This window comes from Drosophila serrata, unplaced genomic scaffold (assembly GCF_035046125.1).
Source record: "Drosophila serrata isolate PLE 108 unplaced genomic scaffold, ASM3504612v1 contig_276, whole genome shotgun sequence".
Taxonomy (NCBI): Eukaryota; Metazoa; Arthropoda; class Insecta; order Diptera; family Drosophilidae; genus Drosophila; species Drosophila serrata.
The window spans coordinates 10,574,929-10,594,212 of NW_028257174.1; the positions used below are offsets into that span (position 1 = coordinate 10,574,929).

Here is a 19,284-nt window from a genome sequence, read left to right on the forward strand (position 1 = left end):
AATAAGTATATAAAATTATACAGTTTTAAAATGTATTTATTTATTATTTATTTTTTCCCCCTTATTTATCTATTTTTTTTTTATTTATTTTTACTAAGCCCTATTAGAAAAATAAGCGTCAAGTTATCAATTTCCCATTAGATCCCAATTGGACTGCATTCCCAGTCCAAATCAAAACGAACAGGGTGTTAAAAGCGTCCAGCTGAGATTAACGACATCTCCGTGTCCCCTTCCCGCCTCTCGCCTAAAAGCCTAAGCTCATCATCCGCCTTTCAATACCACTGAGCGTCCTCTCCCGGCGGCCATTGCAGTTCCTCACACACTCCACCGAACGATCTATGTTAACTCTCTGGGTTAGAGCATCTTAACATGGGGCTGTTAAGTTGCAGGAGCACACATCTCCGTGTCTCCTTCCCGCCTCTCGCCTAAAAGCCTAAGCTCATTATCCGCCTTTCAATACCACTGAGCGTCCTCTCCCGGCGGCCATTGCAGTTCCTCACACCCTCCGCTGAACGATCTATGTTAACTCTCTGGGTTAGAGCATCTTAACATGGGGCTGTTAAGTTGCAGGAGCAGACTGCTAACAGAGCGGACGAAAGAGCGTGGGTGAGCGGGCGACCAGAACAAAAAAATATCCCGACGGGGGAGGATCGTCGCTCCGGTGAAAAATCGAAAAACACGGGAAAACGCCGCGGAAAAACCCGGTAGAGGTGTGGAAATTGCGGGAAAACGTGATCACCACCCAGTGACTAGTGAAAGTGAAGGGGGGGCGGCCGGGAAACCCTCGGTTGGGTGTTTTTCCGAATGGAAACCCCGTGTGTGTGTGAACGGCCAAGGGCAGTGCGGTTTTCTTGGCTAATTTTGTTGGTTTTTTTTCATGTGCAAGTGCAATAGGTGTAGGAAGGTACCGCCATCAACCTGCGGCCAAAGAAAATCCATGAAAATGTGCAATACCTTCGAAATTAGAAGGTTTTCAATTTTTCTTCAAATTTTTCATGTGCGTGTGTATGCGTTAGGTCCAGCAACAAGCCGTCGGCCACTCAGGCTATAAGAAATGCAAAGGGGTGAGTGAGACAACACTATTTCCACTTTGCTTTCATCCTTGGTTTTCACTACTTTCGCGCGCCAATTTTTTTCGCTGCTCTGGCTTCAGGTGCTCTCGCTCTGAAAGTTAAACTCAAGAGCGGAAGGGTGAGAGAGAGAGAGGGGGAGCCACTAAGGAGATACGATCCTCTCTTGTGGCTGTCAATTTTGGCCCTTGTGAAATGGAAACGTTGCGGCGTTTGTTTACCCTTTTTTTTGGGCAACTTGGGATTAGAAAAAAAGCTAAAGGCAAGGGAAACTTAATAAAACTCTAATTAAATATACAATTATTTAATTTATGCATTATTTTATTATATGTAACTCCTGCTGGTATTATTTTTTATTGAAATTTAAGAGAAAATTATTATATACGATTTTAAAATTAAATTGTGCTTATAAACTGAACTTCATAAATAAGTATATGAAATTATACATATTTTAAATTTATATATTTATCATTTATATTTTCCCCCCTTTATTTATCTATTTTTATTTATTTTCACTAAGCCCTATTAGAAAAATAAGAGTCAAGCGTCAGACTATCGATTTCCCATTAGATCCCAATTGGACTGCACATCCAGTCCAAATCAAAACGAACAAGGTGTTGAAAGCGTCCAGCTGAGATTAACGACATCTCCGTGTCCCCTTCCCGCCTCTCGCCTAAAAGCCTAAGCTCATCATCCGCCTTTCAATACCACTGAGCGTCCTCTCCCGGCGGCCATTGCAGTTCCTCACACCCTCCGCTGAACGATCTATGTTAACTCTCTGGGTTAGAGCATCTTAACATGGGGCTGTTAAGTTGCAGGAGCAGACTGCTAACAGAGCGGACGAAAGAGCGTGGGTGAGCGGGCGACCAGAACAAAAAAATATACCGACGGGGGAGGATCGTCGCTCCGGTGAAAAATCGAAAAACACGGGAAAACGCCGCGGAAAAACCCGGTAGAGGTGTGGAAATTGCGGGAAAACGTGATCACCACCCAGTGACTAGTGAAAGTGAAGGGGGGGCGGCCGGGAAACCCTCGGTTGGGTGTTTTTCCGAATGGAAACCCCGTGTGTGTGTGAACGGCCAAGGGCAGTGCGGTTTTCTTGGCTAATTTTGTTGGTTTTTTTTCATGTGCAAGTGCAATAGGTGTAGGAAGGTACCGCCATCAACCTGCGGCCAAAGAAAATCCACGAAAATGTGCAATACCTTCGAAATTAGAAGGTTTTCAATTTTTCTTCAAATTTTTCATGTGCGTGTGTATGCGTTAGGTCCAGCAACAAGCCGTCGGCCACTCAGGCTATAAGAAATGCAAAGGGGTGAGTGAGACAACACTATTTCCACTTTGCTTTCATCCTTGGTTTTCACTACTTTCGCGCGCCAATTTTTTTTGCTGCTCTGGATGCAGGTGCTCTCGCTCTGAAAGTTGAACTCAATAGTGGAAGAGAGAGAGGGGGGGAGCCACTAAGGAGATACGATCCTCTCTTGTGGCTGTCAATTTTAGCCCTTGTGAAATGGAAACGTTGCGGCCTTTGTTTACCCTTTTTTTTTGGGCAACTTGGGATTAGAAAAAAAGCTAAAGGCAAGGGGTACTTAATGAAACTCTAATTAAATATACAATTATTTAATTTATGCATTATTTAATGATATATATCTCCTGCTGGTATTATTTTTTATTGAAATTTAAGAGAAAATTATATATGATTTTAAACATAAATTGGGCTTATAAACTGAACTTCATAAATAAGTATTTTAGTAAATCCAAAGCTCCCCATATGTTTCAGTGTATTTGTAAAAATATATGCACGGCTATAAATATATTTTTGCATACTTTCCGGACTGCCTGGCATAAAATTCAACTTTTTGTCATAAACACCACACACACACACACATACACACACACAGGCAGCCGGAAAAGTGCGGGAAACGAGGGAAACTCAGGGTCGCAACACCTGCGACTGCTAAAACGCCGTCGGGCCGCAACAAATCAAAAACACAACTTCTGTGGGTGTGGTGGGGGGAGGGTTGGATTTTGGGAGATGTTTGGAGTTATGTCTAGTAAATAAATAAAAGCAATAAGCAGGCGACAGGAGACATGATTCGGGAGACAGGACACAGACGGCAGGCGGCATCGTAAGTAGGTAAGCAAGGACTTCCCAGGACTCCCCCCTTAAGCACTGGGCTTTATGTTCAATTTTAAACTGTATGTTAGCAAGGAAAACTCTGCTTTTTGAGGTACAAAGATAGAAAGCCTGTATAAATAGTTAATCAAGGAATTAAGTGTTTGAAGAATTTTAAAAGAGATTATTGAGATAAAGATATTAAATTTTGGTATTTTATAATTGAAATATCTTCAAGTATGCTTAGCTAACTAACTTTTAATCTAGTTAGAACTAAGATTTAAGAACTAACTCAATTTTAAAGAAGAATTTAATAATTAAACGAGGCGGCTTGAGGAGATTTAAGTATTTTCAAGATTCAATTCAAAATTTCAGAGCTCAAGATTAATATTTAATAAAGTCAAAGTCACAGACTAAAATTCAAAGTATTATAAGCTTTTAATCTATATTTAATAAAAAATATATTAAAAATATTGAAAATTTTCACTACTAAAATTCAATGATTTGGAAGCTTGTGATCAATATTTAATAATTACTACCTTCCAGATCCAATTTTAAAGTAAATTTTAAAGAGTTTCAGAAGCTTTTAATCAATATTTGACAATTAATGTCCTTAGCATAAAATTATACTTTAATATTACTTTAAATTCATCTTAATTTTCCAATTGATATTTAAGTTTTTCCCCGTGCATTCACATACTTAAAAAAGGCAAGAGAACGGTAGTCAAGCTCTGAGTGGATTACACGCTCACAACAAGCTAAAGACGCTCCCCAGGACTCGAAGATCTATGTGCCGTGTCCTGGCAATGGCGACAGGGAGGGAGGAGGCGGGGTCAGGTGGAAAGCGGCTGAAAAACAACAGTTGAAATTCCCATGGCGCAAACTTTATTCTATTACGACTGCCAAGAACAAGAACAAGAAAACAAGAGTAAGGAACTGGGGAAAATAACTGAGGGAGTTTCCTTCCTCCAGAGGGAAAACCTGAAGGAAAACCTAAAGGAAAACCAAGCAACAAGAGCAGCGAAAGCGAACAATTGAAAGTGCCAGAGAGAGATTCGAAGCCAGAGTTTTGTATGGCTTCCATTGTCTGTGTTTTTCCTTTTTGTTGGCCAACAAAAAGAAGAGCTTCCAGCTTGTGGAGCTCCTTGAGTCCTTCTCGACCAGTCTTTCGCGGTTTTCCCCGCCTCCCTCTTCCCAATTTCCCACATTTTCCGCACTGCACTAAGCCAGCGCCACATTTATGGCATTGGGATTTGGCAGGCTTAGGCATTGTGCCGGGAATTAGCTAAGCTGCCTTCTAACTGGGCCCATTAAAATGATTTAAATTAGTCCGCGTGTCTATGTAAATGAGGTCTAAAGACCGTTTATGGCTAATACCCAAATGCCACTTGAGTCGGTTAAACAGCTGCCAAAAAGGGGAGTCAACTCCCACGGGAGCAAGAGTTCAGATATTTTTGTTTACTCTATGAAAAGTTTACAAAACTTGTTAATTTTCCGATTTAAATTGAAATTGTTTGTTCATTGGTAAGGAAACAAATTTTAAATTAAATAGTTCTCATTAAAGATGGATGTCACAAGAATAATAGCAAAGAACACAATGTCTCAGGTACATAAGGAAAGTTTGAATACAAGAAAGTTTGATATATATATTTCTTAAATATAAAATGTTTATACCCTTGATGGGTATTATAATTTTAGTTTAGAGTATTCTCATGTTGAAAACATCAAAATTATATATTTTTCTCTCATTTTCCCGATCGTTTCTATGGTAGCTATATGATATAGACATTCCATTTGATTTAAATTAAAACAAAAATTCTACAATAATGTAAAAGGACCATAATTTAAATTTGAAAAAAAAATCTGTTGAAAACTGACAAAGTTATAATTTATTTTCTAGAAATGTTGCCATTGTTCGTATGTCAGCTATATTATATAGTAATCCGATCTGGATATTAAATATAAGCAGATATTACTCGATTGTTTTTTAACATAAATAAATATAATTAATATTGAATAGATTCCTAGTCATCGAAGATCTATCTGCAAGGGTATATAAACTTCGGCGTGCCGAAGTTAGCTTTCTTTCTTGTTTTTTTAAATGATTGTATTATTTATTTATTTTTCCTTTATTTATTAATTTTTTAATATTTATTTTTACTGAGCCCTATTAGGAAAATAAGCGTCAAGTTATCAATTTCCCATTAGATCCCAATTGGACTGCATTCCCAGTCCAAATCAAAACGAACAGGGTGTTGAAAGCGTCCAGCTGAGATTAACGACATCTCCGTGTCCCCTTCCCGCCTCTCGCCTTAAAGCCTAAGCTCATTATCCGCCTTTCAATACCACTGAGCGTCCTCTCCCGGCGGCCATTGCAGTTCCTCACACACTCCGTTGAACGATCTATGTTAACTCTCTGGGTTAGAGCATCTTAACATGGGGCTGTTAAGTTGCAGGAGCACACATCTCCGTGTCCCCTTCCCGCCCCTCGCCTAAAAGCCTAAGCTCATCATCCGCCTTTCAATACCACTGAGCGTCCTCTCCCGGCGGCCATTGCAGTTCCTCACACACTCCGTTGAACGATCTATGTTAACTCTCTGGGTTAGAGCATCTTAACATGGGGCTGTTAAGTTGCAGGAGCACACATCTCCGTGTCCCCTTCCCGCCCCTCGCCTTAAAGCCTAAGCTCATCATCCGCCTTTCAATACCACTGAGCGTCCTCTCCCGGCGGCCATTGCAGTTCCTCACACACTCCGTTGAACGATCTATGTTAACTCTCTGGGTTAGAGCATCTTAACATGGGGCTGTTAAGTTGCAGGAGCACACATCTCCGTGTCCCCTTCCCGCCCCTCGCCTAAAAGCCTAAGCTCATCATCCGCCTTTCAATACCACTGAGCGTCCTCTCCCGGCGGCCATTGCAGTTCCTCACACACTCCGTTGAACGATCTATGTTAACTCTCTGGGTTAGAGCATCTTAACATGGGGCTGTTAAGTTGCAGGAGCACACATCTCCGTGTCCCCTTCCCCCCTCTTGCCTAAAAGCCTAAGCTCATCATCCGCCTTTCAATACCACTGAGCGTCCTCTCCCGGCGGCCATTGCAGTTCCTCACACACTCCGTTGAACGATCTATGTTAACTCTCTGGGTTAGAGCATCTTAACATGGGGCTGTTAAGTTGCAGGAGCACACATCTCCGTGTCCCCTTCCCGCCCCTCGCCTAAAAGCCTAAGCTCATCATCCGCCTTTCAATACCACTGAGCGTCCTCTCCCGGCGGCCATTTTAGTTCCTCACACACTCCGCTGAACGATCTATGTTAACTTACAAAACTCTCCTCTCTGGGTTATAGCAGATCTGTTAATTGATTTTACTTCCTACATGAAAAGCCTACCCCAGGCCGAAAGTTCTATGCCCATATATCTGTTAACATGTAAAAGTGCACGCGTCAAATGTAAAATGTTAATCATAACATAGGGCTGTTAAGTTGCAGGAGCAGACTGCTAACAGAGCGGACGAAAGAGCGTGGGCGAGAGAGCGACCAGAACAAAAATCAATCTCAACGGGGGAGGATCGTTGCTCCAGTGAAAAATCGAAAAACACGGGAAAACACCGCGGAAAACCCCAGTAGAGGTGTGGAAATTGCGGGAAAACGTGACCCCCACCAGATTAGTCCAACAAATTGTCATATAAAAAAATCAATAAATATTTATTTAAAGGATGTGAATATTTTAGGCAAAGCTATGATCGATTTCCGATACGATACCCTGCAAGGGTATATAAACTTGGGTTTTTCGAAGTTAGTTTCTTTTCATGTTTAATTTTTTTTATTAATTCTTTAACAGACATGCAAGTGCATCACTAAAATAAGACTTTATATTCTTTGTTATCCTTTTATATATGTATATTCATAGTTCCATTAAACTTAGCACCTCCTTGATAACTTCCCTTGGCATTTCCTTGAGTAAGACTCCCCCCTTGAAAGCCCCATCGTAAGGGCTTTCAGTTAATTTACTTTAATTTAACGTGATTAGATACCCTTTGAGTCTGCACTCCTTTGGGTCACTCTTGGCAAGTGCCAAGCCGGATGATAATAATTGCCAGAACAATGAGCGGCGGAAACTTTGGCTAATAGAAAATGCAAACAACATATTAAACAATTAAACGGAAATTAGCACAAAATATTCAGCCAGAGTAGGAGGAGCAGAAGTAGGACTAGGACGAACCGGAGCCGGATCTGTATTCCTGCTACGAGTCGCTTCATTAATAAACGGAATTGAAAGTGAACGGAAATGAATGTAGTGTCTCGAATGTGCGAAAATATGGCAAGAGGAGCGAGGAGTCCCTGTGCTAATGAAGCGGCTTGTAGTGGGAGACTCTGGGACACAGGTACCGAGAGGAAAACAAGTAAACGGAAACAACGGTGGAACCGGAAGACAGGGCTGGGCAGGACAGGGCAGGGGGGAGGACAGAGGTTGCCATGGAATCATCCGTGGCCAACTTAAATATGCAAGACAGCGCTCGGCTGGGCGCCAAATGTGCCACCACCCCTGCTCCGAGCTTCGTCCCGTGTCAGGACTTGGGATCCAGCAACCTCAAAACCCCACTCCACCGACACCCAAAAAGGCCCCAACTCCTTGGGAGCCTTGTGAGCGCCAGCTGTGCCGACAATAGCGACTCACATTGCCACTTGGCAGGCACTGAGGGAAAAGGTTGAGAATATTATTTCGCTAAATAGTAGGCTATGCTTTTTGGGAAAGCAACTTAAAGGTGTTCTTTTGTCTTGCTTTTGAGTTTTCTTACCTATTTTATAGGGTTATCACAAACTAATTCTAAAAACAATTAAATAGAAATATGTATTAAAAAATATAACAATATAGAATAAAAGTGTGCGGGAAAGGGTTTTAAATATTATTTCATTATACCCCTCCAAAGGTATTTCAAAAACACGTTGAAGGACCCTATAAAGTATATATATTCTTGATCAGCATTAATAGCCGAATCGATCTAGCTATGTCCAACAAAAATATATTTTTTTTTAATTTTTTAAATATTTTTTAAGGGCTTACATCGTTAAAATTGTCAAAAATTCGAAAAAAAACATATTTTTTCAATTTCAAATAGAGTATGCAGATTTTTTAACCTAACAAAAACAACTAGAACACCGCTTTCCGAATTGAAATTAATGCTTTTTTGACGTAGTTATGATAAATTTAAAATTCCAATTTCCTGATCCAATTACAAATTGGAGTATATCTTAAATTGCTTTAGAAAATTCAAAAAAATTCTCTCCAAGTTTTAATAAAACTGAAATATATTTCAAATGATCTTACACCATTTACTATACCAAAAACTATATAGTTTTCCACCTTCTCCCAGTGTACATTCTACCATTTGAAGCTCACTTTAGAGCAGCATAAACTTGCAACACTTTTACCTCATCATCAAGGACTTGAACTCAGGGAAATTGATTTTATGCAGCGTTTAGAAAGAAAGCCAAAGAAAATGGAATGTGGCAGGACTCCAGACCCAGAACCCAGGTCTCAAGGCACTCTGTATGCTAAACCGCAAAGAAAAATGGTGGCAGCGCCAAGGAGGAGAAAAGTGACATAAATAAAATCCGTGACTATAAATCTAAGGCATAAGCGGTTAAAGAGTCAGCCGAAAAGACGCGGCACGTAGCCCATCGTCGTAGTCATCCTTTTTTTTTAGCGAAACATCCTTATCCCTACTCCTTATTCCCCTCGTAGGATCAGGAGTCGCAAAAGTGAATCCCGCAAAATGCAGATAAATATGTAAATAGATACAACGCGGATTATGCTTCTTCTTTTTTTTTTGGACAACAAAAGTGAAAATTGTTACCAGGCAATGGATACACTTCAAATAATGGATTTACATGACGGAAATCCGGCTATAGATAAAGGAAAAGGACCTCGAAGGGTTTAAGAAAATATATTTTATTGATTTTTGTAGATAAACGGGAAAAAACCTCTTTAAAGTAGGAGTTTTAAGCTTAATCAAGGTGATTAATACTTGAAACATAAAAATAAACAAGTTATGATGAGGTATCATTAAGAAGGTACAACAAATTTAGGTAAAAAATTCAATTTATAAGCAAATTCTAAAGCTAAAACTCAAGTTAATTACAAGAAATTATAATTTATGCCAAATAGAATGCAAAATAGGAAAGATTCCTCTCTCTTTCTTGGACAATTGCCCCTTGCTTCGAGCTGTTTATAAAGTTAATTTAAGGCAAAAAACACTCCACCACCCTTTTTCACCTGAAAGTCCCTCTCCCTCATTTTTATGACCCACTGAATCTCCATCTACTCCTGCCCTTCGCGATGTTTATCATTCAACAATAAAAGCGGATCAAAATCAATCGAAGAGGAGGCCAAGAACACAAAAAAAATAGAACCCAAAGAGGGAGAACTGGTGGCACTTTCATAGGTAAGAAAGCCCCATTTTTATGACCCCGCAAGGGTCACATTAAAACGCATGTTAAGCAACACGCAGAACAACAGGATGAATTGGAATGGGAATGTGTTTGGGATTGGGTTTGGGATAAGGGTTGACTTGGTTGGAGCACTGCCGTGTGCCCAGTTAGATTGGTTCTCGGCTTGGTCATGGCTATGTCTTTGGTAACTTCTATGGGGTTGGAACATCCTCTTTTTTTCGCACGGCTTGACTTTGGTTGGCAATGCGGCTCGACTGGCATTTTAATAGACTGTTGACTGTTGCCACTGTTTACCAAATGTCTGGCTTGGGATAAGCGAAAGGAAAAACAGTCGAAAAGGGAAAGTGACAAAACGAAGGTGTTGATACCCTGACTTAAGGGTTAAGATTTAAAGACAAGGCAATGAGAAATATTAAGAAATATTAAATATTAAACAAGTTAATACAAACACTGTTATCTTTAAAGCTTCTACTTAGTATTAAAATGCCAATACTCATAAGGAAATAATTAACAAACCCTTGAAACACCCTTATAACCCTTTAGTTAGAGCATTAAAACCCCCTCAGCTCATGTACAGAATTCACAAGATAAGATAACAAAAAGTTCATCACTCAAATTGACATTATTTCTTCGAAACCAAAAACTCTTTACATTTGCGTACTTCAAGATTTAAAAATTAAAATTTAGACGGGGAGAACAGGAATGCAAATGTGACTGCAGGAAGTCATTCAATGGGACTTGTCATTCTTCGATGATGGATGGAATATGCTAGGAGTCCAACCTGCCTTGACTCCCTGCTTGAGAGCAAGATCAGTGGAGCTAGTAGGAGTTGTGGTGGTGCTGGAGGTGGTGGTACCATCGCCCTCCCCCAAGCCCTTCAATGGCGTTCCCGGAGTGACAATAACAAAAGTAGTGGGCTTCTCTGCCGGTGGATCAATCTTCTTGCTGGCTATTTCCATGCCCATGTTGCCACTCAACTCTTTGGCCAAATCGTAGCAAGCCTCCTTGGCTTTGATGGCCAGTTGATTGGAGATTTTTGGTAGATTCTGCAATATATAGAATCCATCCTTGATGCCTCGATTATACATATCTCTGGCCATCTGGCCCATGTTCATCTCTTTCTCCGGATCCGGTAGAGGCAGCAGATCACGCACTAGACCACCCAGGGGTTTGAGGCCATGGATCACCTGGTGGTACAGTCGCTCCGACTCCTCTGACTGGCCCCAGACTCCAACACGTTTGGTCATGTAAACGGTAATGGTGACCGCTGCCGTTCTTGCCACGATTGAGGCGATCATTATTTCGAAATCTCTCTTTATAATTATTATATACTTATATATATTTTATATATTAGAATTGGAAAAACACCCAAAAATGCGAACTGAAAGGGATTTTATTGGAAGCCAGAGCAGGAATGCCAAAAACGTTCTGATTATATTATATATATTTTTTTGTAGCTTTTAGAGTTTGGCAGAACTGATGGCAAGTTCAAGGCTTACTGAGAATAAGAAAATTCAAGGAATTAGGTGGGAATTCATTAGGTTTTACAAAGGTTTTCAGACTACATAGCCTACTTATGAGGGCAGGAAATAGGCTGCAGTCTTGAGAGTTATTTTAATCTCTCTGGTGGCCAAGGCATTTGACCAATTTAATTGGAAGTTTGTTTTGTATATACAGAAAACATAGATAAATACAAATACTAAATATTTCTTAATGAAATACAAATAATAAGTATTTACCTCCCCACTTTAATGTAACAAATCAATGGATGTAACTTTATTTCCCATCACAGAAGTAAGAAAGTTCTTTAAAGTTTCCCCTTTGACCAGGCGTGATACACCTTTTCTGGGCCATAAAAAACGAACACACTATCATCCAATGGCAGTGTTGGTTTGGCTTGGTGTTTTTTGGGTGCCCAGGCAAACACCCCCCCAAAAACAAGTGAGTAAAAATCTAATCCATTACTCAAACCAGCAAACTGAAAAAAATAATGGTATTGCCCACACGAGAAGGAGAAACGGATGCGGATGTGGAGGTTTGGAGCTGGCGTAAATCTTTTGTAACGTTTTTGGTTTTTTCCCCTTTTATTTTTAAGAGTCTTGGGGACGGGTGGAGGGTGAGTGTGCGTGTGTGTGTGTGTGGTGGTACGTGAATGGAAATAAAACTGCAATTGGGCTTAGCACTTGGACCAGTTGAATGTCAAAGGCGAGACGAATCTTTGAAGGAACTTTGACATCCGCTGGGTGGCTTCTTGGACACATCTTCTTCGTTGTTTTTTTAATTTGCACAACTTTTGACCCAAATTCATTTGTCACACACAATGGAGGCGGTCGAGCGGCAAAGGACCACACATTTGCCATCCCAGCCCGAGGCGTGAGTCTGTGTGTGTTTGTAAATAAATAATAGAGGTAAAAGGTGGTTTTTGGTCCGAAAGGGTCCACATCTTAGGGCCAGGATGTGTCCATTCATTGGCAGAGTCATAAAGCCCCGGATAGATGGAGGTGCGAAGCGTGCCTAAAGTGTCCAAGAACACGATTTTCTATATTATTTTCGAGTGTATTTAAGCCCTCAAGGAAGAAAGGATATTTTCTAGAGACACGCCAAGGCTTTCTATAGCTCTCAGAACGAAAGGAAGCTTAAGCATATGTTTTGTTAAAGGTTTAATTATAAATTTAATATTATTTACAATAGTTTAGGCAGCAGTTTTTATCATTTCTAGCTTTCATCAAAAGGTTTTTGTTGCATTTTTCACAAACTCATCTTTTACTTTAATGACTGGAACTTTGAACTAACGATTTTAGTTACCATGAAATTTCTTTTAGGAATTTTTCCACAAAAAGGGTAGCATTCTTAGGCGAAAAGAAATCCTGGTAAACCAATCAAATACGTGACCCTTTTGGTGACCCTAATGAGCTGCTCTCTTAACCATTCCTTTTTCCTTACCACAACTATTTGCAAGTCTTGAATTTTGCTATTCAAGCTTAATAGCCGGAAATTAAATCAAGATTTGCGAGAAACCCTTTAGCTGATATAAAATGGTAAGGGATATGGCCAACAGCAGCCGCTTTCATTTACATATTTTGTACTCTAGTTGGACGCGGTCCTAACTCTCAGTTAACATTTGGCCCACTCCCCCCGCCAACTTTGAACTGACACTTTTTGGCCATGAAAATGAAAATATGTTGGAGTTTTTTGTTGGCCCAGACTAAGAAAAATGCTGTGGTTATATAAATGTGTATGTGTGTGGATTTGTAAAAAGCGCAAGTGTAATTAGTGTGAGGCTTAACGGGGCTAAGCCAACAGACAGCTCGTGGGTTGGGTTGTTTTTTTGGACCAGACTCCAAACTCCAACTGCGCCACTAAAATAGCCAAACTCCGACCGGGCCAGACCAGTTTGAATGTGGAATGTTCCCTTGCAACGCCCAGCTCTATGTGTATGGTGTCAACAAAAATCTCTGGAGGCTTGGAAATTACCCGAAAAATCCAAAAAACTTTAAGAGCTTTAATCTGAAATATATCTAGTATTTGTATTTAAACAAGTTATTAAATATTTAGCTTAAATACTAAATACTTTACTTCAAATGCCTAAGGTTTTTAGTCTATACAACTCAGCGGTTTTACCTATTTTCTATACATATAATTTCTAAATACATAGGTATATAGATGGTTTTATTAGATTTTCCCCCCTTTTTGTCGTTTTTGTGAAAATGCAACACTGCAACTGTCTCTGAACTGATAAATCGCCAGAGCATTATTTATGGCAACTGGTCGGGCCTGCTTCTTTCTTTGACGTGCTTGCCATGCATGGTTACTTTTTATGACCGGCACCCATGACGTATGCGCGATATGCGCTCACCGAGACACCAAAGAGACTTTGTTTGCTATTGCATTTAGCGGGGAGCAAACCAAAGAAGCAACAGAAACCACAAACAAACAGGGGAAGCCAACTGCAAAACGGCCTTGGCAGGTGTCGGAAATTATGATCCGCATAAAAAGTCCAACTATATAGTCTATAGTTTATGGAAACCTCAAATCGTTGGGCGGACTTTTTGCTTTTCTTCAGTTTCTAAGTTATTTACAAGGTGTGAAAGTGGAGGTTAAAGAAAGTAAAAGAAGAATCTGGAGCCCGGGAAAACCCATCATCAGCGAGTGTAGAAATAGAAGGCGGAATATCTTACGATGGTTTATATTGCTTTATGTGGGCATAGTCTTTCTCCGAAAAGGTTGAAACATATACAAATATTAAGGAGAATTCCCAAGGAAGCAAAACAATCGTCCTGTGAGTTGTATTCTCAGCTTAGATCTATATATCGCCGTCGCCTTCATCTCCGCCTTCATCTGCACTTCCCCCTGAATCACCTCCCCCACCGCCACCGCCACCGCCATGGCCTTGGGCTTCGTCCGCCTGATCCAGTGCAATAGCCATGTTCCTGGATTCTGGCCATGGTGGTGGAATGCGCTTGAGCACATTGCGGAAGTAGAGTTCCACAGCGATGATATTAAAGACCCTCCTCACATTGGTCCCTGTTTTGGCCGATGTCTCGACGTAGGTGACGTCATAAAGATCTGCGAGGTGGGCTGCCTCCGCTTGGGACACCTGGCGCTTCTCCCGCTCATCGCACTTGGTGCCCACCAGCAATACATTGACATCCTTAGAGCAGAAGTTGTTGAATCTCCACGCCCACATTGGCAAGTTTCGGAAGCTGCTGCGAGATGTGGTATCAAAAACCAAAATGACTCCCTGAACTTTGCTACAGAGCTCTTGCTGAATGGTATAGAAGCGCTCCTCGCCGGCGACGTCGTAAATGGGTAGGAGGATTATCTTTCTGGACAACCGGACACTGCCATGTCTGAACTGAGTGATCCTAGGCGAGTGGTAATCGGGGTAAAAGCATCCCTCCATGGCACGGCTGAAGAGTGCGGTCTTGCCAACACCCGCGTCTCCAATGATGACGATCCGGTAAATAAAGACATTCATATTTTGTCGAAAAGTTAAGGAATTCCGTCCAGGTAGATCCAGTTGATGCAAAAAATTGACTCGAAATGAAAACAATGACTGACTAGAGTTGACACTTGAAGGTATTGCATGCTTGTTGACCAAAAAGTGACAGATAAAAGAAGTTTACGTTTTAGGGTTGCCACTATACTCAAAAATTCTTTGTTTACCTAACGAGGGAAAGTGAATAAAATACTGCAATGGCAGTAATGTTTGCTCCTGGTAATTAACGCAATTAAACAGCATCGACAGCCGAATCGATCTAGCCAACTGTGATAGAACATTTTTTTAATATTTTTAAAGATTTTATATTAGCGGTTGCATTGTTAAAATTGTCAACAAAAAAATGTATAAAATTTGCAATTTATAAAATTTTAAATTAATTTAACAAAAAAATATCGAATTAATATATCGAGAAGACACCGAAGACAAATGTAATAAGAAAGGCGAAGAAAATCGTTGCTGATTGATGGTTTATAATTGCTCTGTGTGTGATATAGTTTTTGTCTAAGAAGGTCAGAATACAATCAATAATAATAATCACTTCCAAAAGGAGCAAAATATAAATAAATCGTAATTAAATTTGAAAGAATTATTCCTTCGGAATCGTCTCGTTCTCCAAGCCAGCTATATTCTCATCTTCGATCGGTATATCGCCATTGCCCCCATCTCCCTCTCCGCCTTCTCCTGCTCCCTCTGCATCGCCACCGCCATGGACCAGGCTTTCGTCCAGAGCCACTGCAATAGCCATTTTGCTGGATTCTGGCCATGGTGGCGGCACGCGCTTGAGGACATTGCGGAAGTAGAGTTCCACTGCCATGACATTGAAGACATTCTTCACATTGGACCCTGTCTTGGCCGATGCCTCGATATAGGTGACGTTAAACTGATCAGCGAGATTGGCTGCCTCCTCCTGGGTCACCTGGCGCTCCTCCAGCTCATCGCACTTGGTGCCCACCAGAATAACGTTGACCTCCTTGGGGCAGACGTTGCTGAATGTCAACACCCAATTTGACAAGTTTTCTAAGCTGCTGCGAGATGTGGTATCAAAAACCAAGATGACTCCCTGTGCTTTGCTACAAAAATCTTCCTGAATGGTACGGAAGCGGTCCTCACCGGCGACGTCGTCAATGGTTAGGAGAATTTTCTTTTCGGGCAACTGAACGGTGTAATGTTTGAGGTCAATGATTGCGGGCGAGTAGTAATTGGGGTAAAAGTCGTCCTCCGTGGCACGGCAAAGGAGTGCGCTCTTGCCAACACTCGTGTCTCCTATGATGAGGACACTGTAACTATAGTCACCCATTTTTCGTTGAAAAGTTAAGGTATTCCGTCCAGGTAGATCCAGTTGGGGCAAGAAATTGACTCGGAATGAAAAAATTAGTAAAAGCAATGACTGACATACGTTGACACTTGAAGGTATTGACCAACAAGTGACAGATAATAGAAGTTTACATCTTAGGGTTGCCTGAAAGGATTGCCATTATATTAAGAAGTTCTTTGTTTAGAACATAAATACTTAACAAGGGAAAGTACATAAAAATCAGAATTACTCCCGGCTTGCGTTGAGGTCGAAAGCTCAAAGGGTGGAAGAGAAGAAAACGGAGAGCCTAGGAAGTCATGGGTACACCCACCTCCATCATCTTATCATGCTTATTGATTTTAATTTTTATGATTTAATAATTGAATGAACAAATTGATACTTTTTGCTCTGAGTTTTCTACTACTTGTGAAAGTGCAGGTTATCCTTGGATAAGGAAAATAAATATACCCCTAAAAAAACCCATCTTCAGAGAGTGTAAATATAGAAGGCAGAATATCCTTTGATGGTTGAAATTGCTTTATGTGGGCATAGACTTTCTCCAACAAGATCGAAACATATATGTAAAAATATTTGTGATAATTCCCAAAGAAGCATAACATTAACATATCGTATTAAAATTTAATAGAATTATTCATTCGGAATCGTTTAGCCATTCAAACCAATTAAATCGTCTCCATTAATCGGTATAGCGCCATTGCCTCCGTTTCCCTTTCCGCCTCTGCCTCCGCCTCCGCTTCCGCCTTCACCATCACCATCTTGGCCTTGGCCTTTTTCCGGCAGGGGTTGTAGCAACATTGGTGGATATACTTCGAGCACCTGGCGGTAGTAGATTTCCTCTCCCATAACATTGAAGATATCCTTTACATTGCCACCAGTCTTGGCCGATGTCCCGATGAAGGTGAAGCCATGGTACCCTGCGTAGTGGGTTGCCTCATCCTGGCTCACCTGCATCTTCTCCAGCTCGTCGCATTTGTTGCCAACCAGTATGATGTTGACATTCTTGTTGCATAATTGTCTGACTGTCTGCAGCCAGAAGGCCACGCTTTTGTAGCTGCTGCGTGATGTTGTATCGAAAACAATGATGACTCCGTGTGATTTGGGACACAAGCCTTGCTGGAAGTGCATAAAGCGTTCGTTGCCGGCGACGACGGCAATTTCCATACGCATATCATTTCCATCCACGAAGTCCAGCCATCCATTCTGAAACTCCAGTATATCCAGCGAGTAGTAATTGGGAATGAAGCTGTCCGTCAAGTACCGCCACAAGAGTGCGCTCTTGCCAACACCCGTGTCTCCCAAGACGAGGACCCTGCAAACGTAGCGACGCATTTTCGACGAAAAGTTAAGGAGTTCTTTCCAGAATGATCCAGTCGTGGCAAGAGTTAGATTCGGAATGAAAGAAGTAGAGATGGCAATGACTTTCATGACTCGACAAAAAAAAAAAAGCATGGCCAGCTTTTTTAACATTTTAGGGTTTCCTAAAAAAGGATTGCCACTTATGTCAAAATGTTAATTGTTAAGGAGACAAATACTTAACAGAGGATATTTTCATGCTCCAGAAACCATAACTAAAATTCCCTTTCTTTGTTCTTGGGTAAATTTACTAATGACGATAAATGAACAAATCAAATTGAATTATTTTCAGAAATTGATTCTGTTGAAAGACTTTTTATTGGAAAAATCATTGCAATTTGGAAAACAACGGTTAGGGTTTCCTAAAAAAGGATTGCCACTTATGTCAAAATGTTAATTGTTAAGGAGACAAATACTTAACAGAGGATATTTTCATGCTCCAGAAACCATAACTAAAATTCCCTTTCTTTGTTCTTGGGTAAATTTACTAATGACGATAAATGAACAAATCAAATTGAATTATTTTCAGAAATTGATTCTGTTGAAAGACTTTTTATTGGAAAAATCATTGCAATTTGGAAAATCCCCAACAACAACATTCATATAAAACAGTGACCTGAGCGACCTGGTTCTTCCGAACTCTTCTTGTCCTCCAAACGAATCCTATTCATATCTAGAACCGAAACAATGCTTTCGCCTTGGTCTTTGTGCGCTTGATACTGCTTGATACTGCCATCTTCACTGGCTAACCTCATGGATCGTGTCGATGTTGATGGCAAGATTCCGAGCACCAGGCGGTTGTAGACCTCCACTGCAAAGGTTTCAAAGAGAACCTTCACATTGGCCCCACTCTTGGCCGATGTCTCGCAGAAGGAGAGGGCAAAGTGCTCAGAGTAGCGGGCTGCCTTCTCCTGGGTCACCTGGCGCTTCTCCAGCTCGTCGCATTTGTTGCCCACCAGCATGAAATTAACACCCTTGGAGCAGAAGCCACCAAGTTCCTTTAGCCAGTTGTCCACATTGCGAAAGCTGCTAAGGGATGTGGTGTCGTAGATGACCATAACACCATGGGCGTTGCGATAATAATTCGGCAACAAGGCATGGAAGCGCTCATCGCCGGCGGTGTCCCAGATTTGTAGGCCCACCCGTCTACCAGCCACTTCCACATGGCACACATTAAAATCAATGCCTACAGTGGGATGGTATTTGAGAAAGAAGCGGTCCTCCAAGAAGCGACTGGTGAGGGAGGTCTTGCCCACACTCTTGTCCCCCACGAGGAGGATCTTGAAAACGTAGTCAGACATTTTTCGTTGAAAGGGTTAGGGATTTCCGTCCAAATAGTTCCAGTTGTGGCAAGAAATTGATTCGGAATGAAAAATTAGAGAAAACAAGGACTGGCACAAAAAAGTGTGGTCAGCTTTTCGATTAATAGCTGATGAGAAAATGCAAAGGGATTAGTTATCGATAAATTGTAATTAAAATACTAAAAAAATGCTTCTAAAAAGAGGACCCTGACAAGGTCTAAAAACAGCTGTTTATCAAAGCTACATATGTATTGCTTTCTTCTGTCCAACGTATGTTATTGGAATGCAATGTTAGGAAGTACTAAAAGCATTTTATAAGCATTTAGTACTTTTAAGTCTATCTATCCTTTCAAAGGCTATGTAATTTCCACAATACCAATTTAATGGTTTTTATTTTAGAGCCTTAATTGAGTGAGTTATAGACGCTCAATACATATTAAATGGACTTTATCAATGAAAGTGCTGCTCAGTCGTAAAAAAGCCATCCATCAGGGACGTCTTTAAACGATTGCCATTGATGATGATGCGGGAAATTGAGGGGGTGGATATACATACATATATATATATACACCTATATGTGTCGGACTATATCTTGTTTACGATTCTGTCACGGTAGCTGCATCGCACAATTTTTATGGCTAAACTTCCGGTAATCAAGGCGACGCGTACAGCTGCTGCT

At 40.8% G+C, this 19,284-nt stretch overlaps 3 protein-coding genes and 1 pseudogene across 4 annotated transcripts in view; all 4 read right to left on the reverse strand.

Annotated features, from left to right (window-relative positions):
• spri (Src homology 2 domain-containing protein sprint) overlaps window positions 1-19,284 on the reverse strand; it is a 133,121-nt gene that overhangs the window by 94,263 nt on the left and 19,574 nt on the right. The gene's annotated exons all lie outside the window — the stretch shown is intronic.
• LOC110182122 (MICOS complex subunit MIC13 homolog QIL1) lies at window positions 10,238-13,657 on the reverse strand. Its single transcript, XM_020950135.2, has one exon. It carries the CDS (start codon window positions 10,930-10,932, stop codon window positions 10,363-10,365), a length of 570 nt encoding a protein of 189 aa, XP_020805794.2. The 5' UTR covers window positions 10,933-13,657; the 3' UTR covers window positions 10,238-10,362.
• On the reverse strand, window positions 13,808-14,612 carry LOC147643361 (ras-related protein ORAB-1-like). Its single transcript, XM_086836463.1, has one exon. It carries the CDS (start codon window positions 14,610-14,612, stop codon window positions 13,938-13,940), a length of 675 nt encoding a protein of 224 aa, XP_086692589.1. The 3' UTR covers window positions 13,808-13,937.
• On the reverse strand, window positions 16,450-18,801 carry LOC110181972 (uncharacterized; annotated as a pseudogene). The gene has a single exon (XR_015272460.1). The product of XR_015272460.1 is annotated as an uncharacterized LOC110181972 (transcript).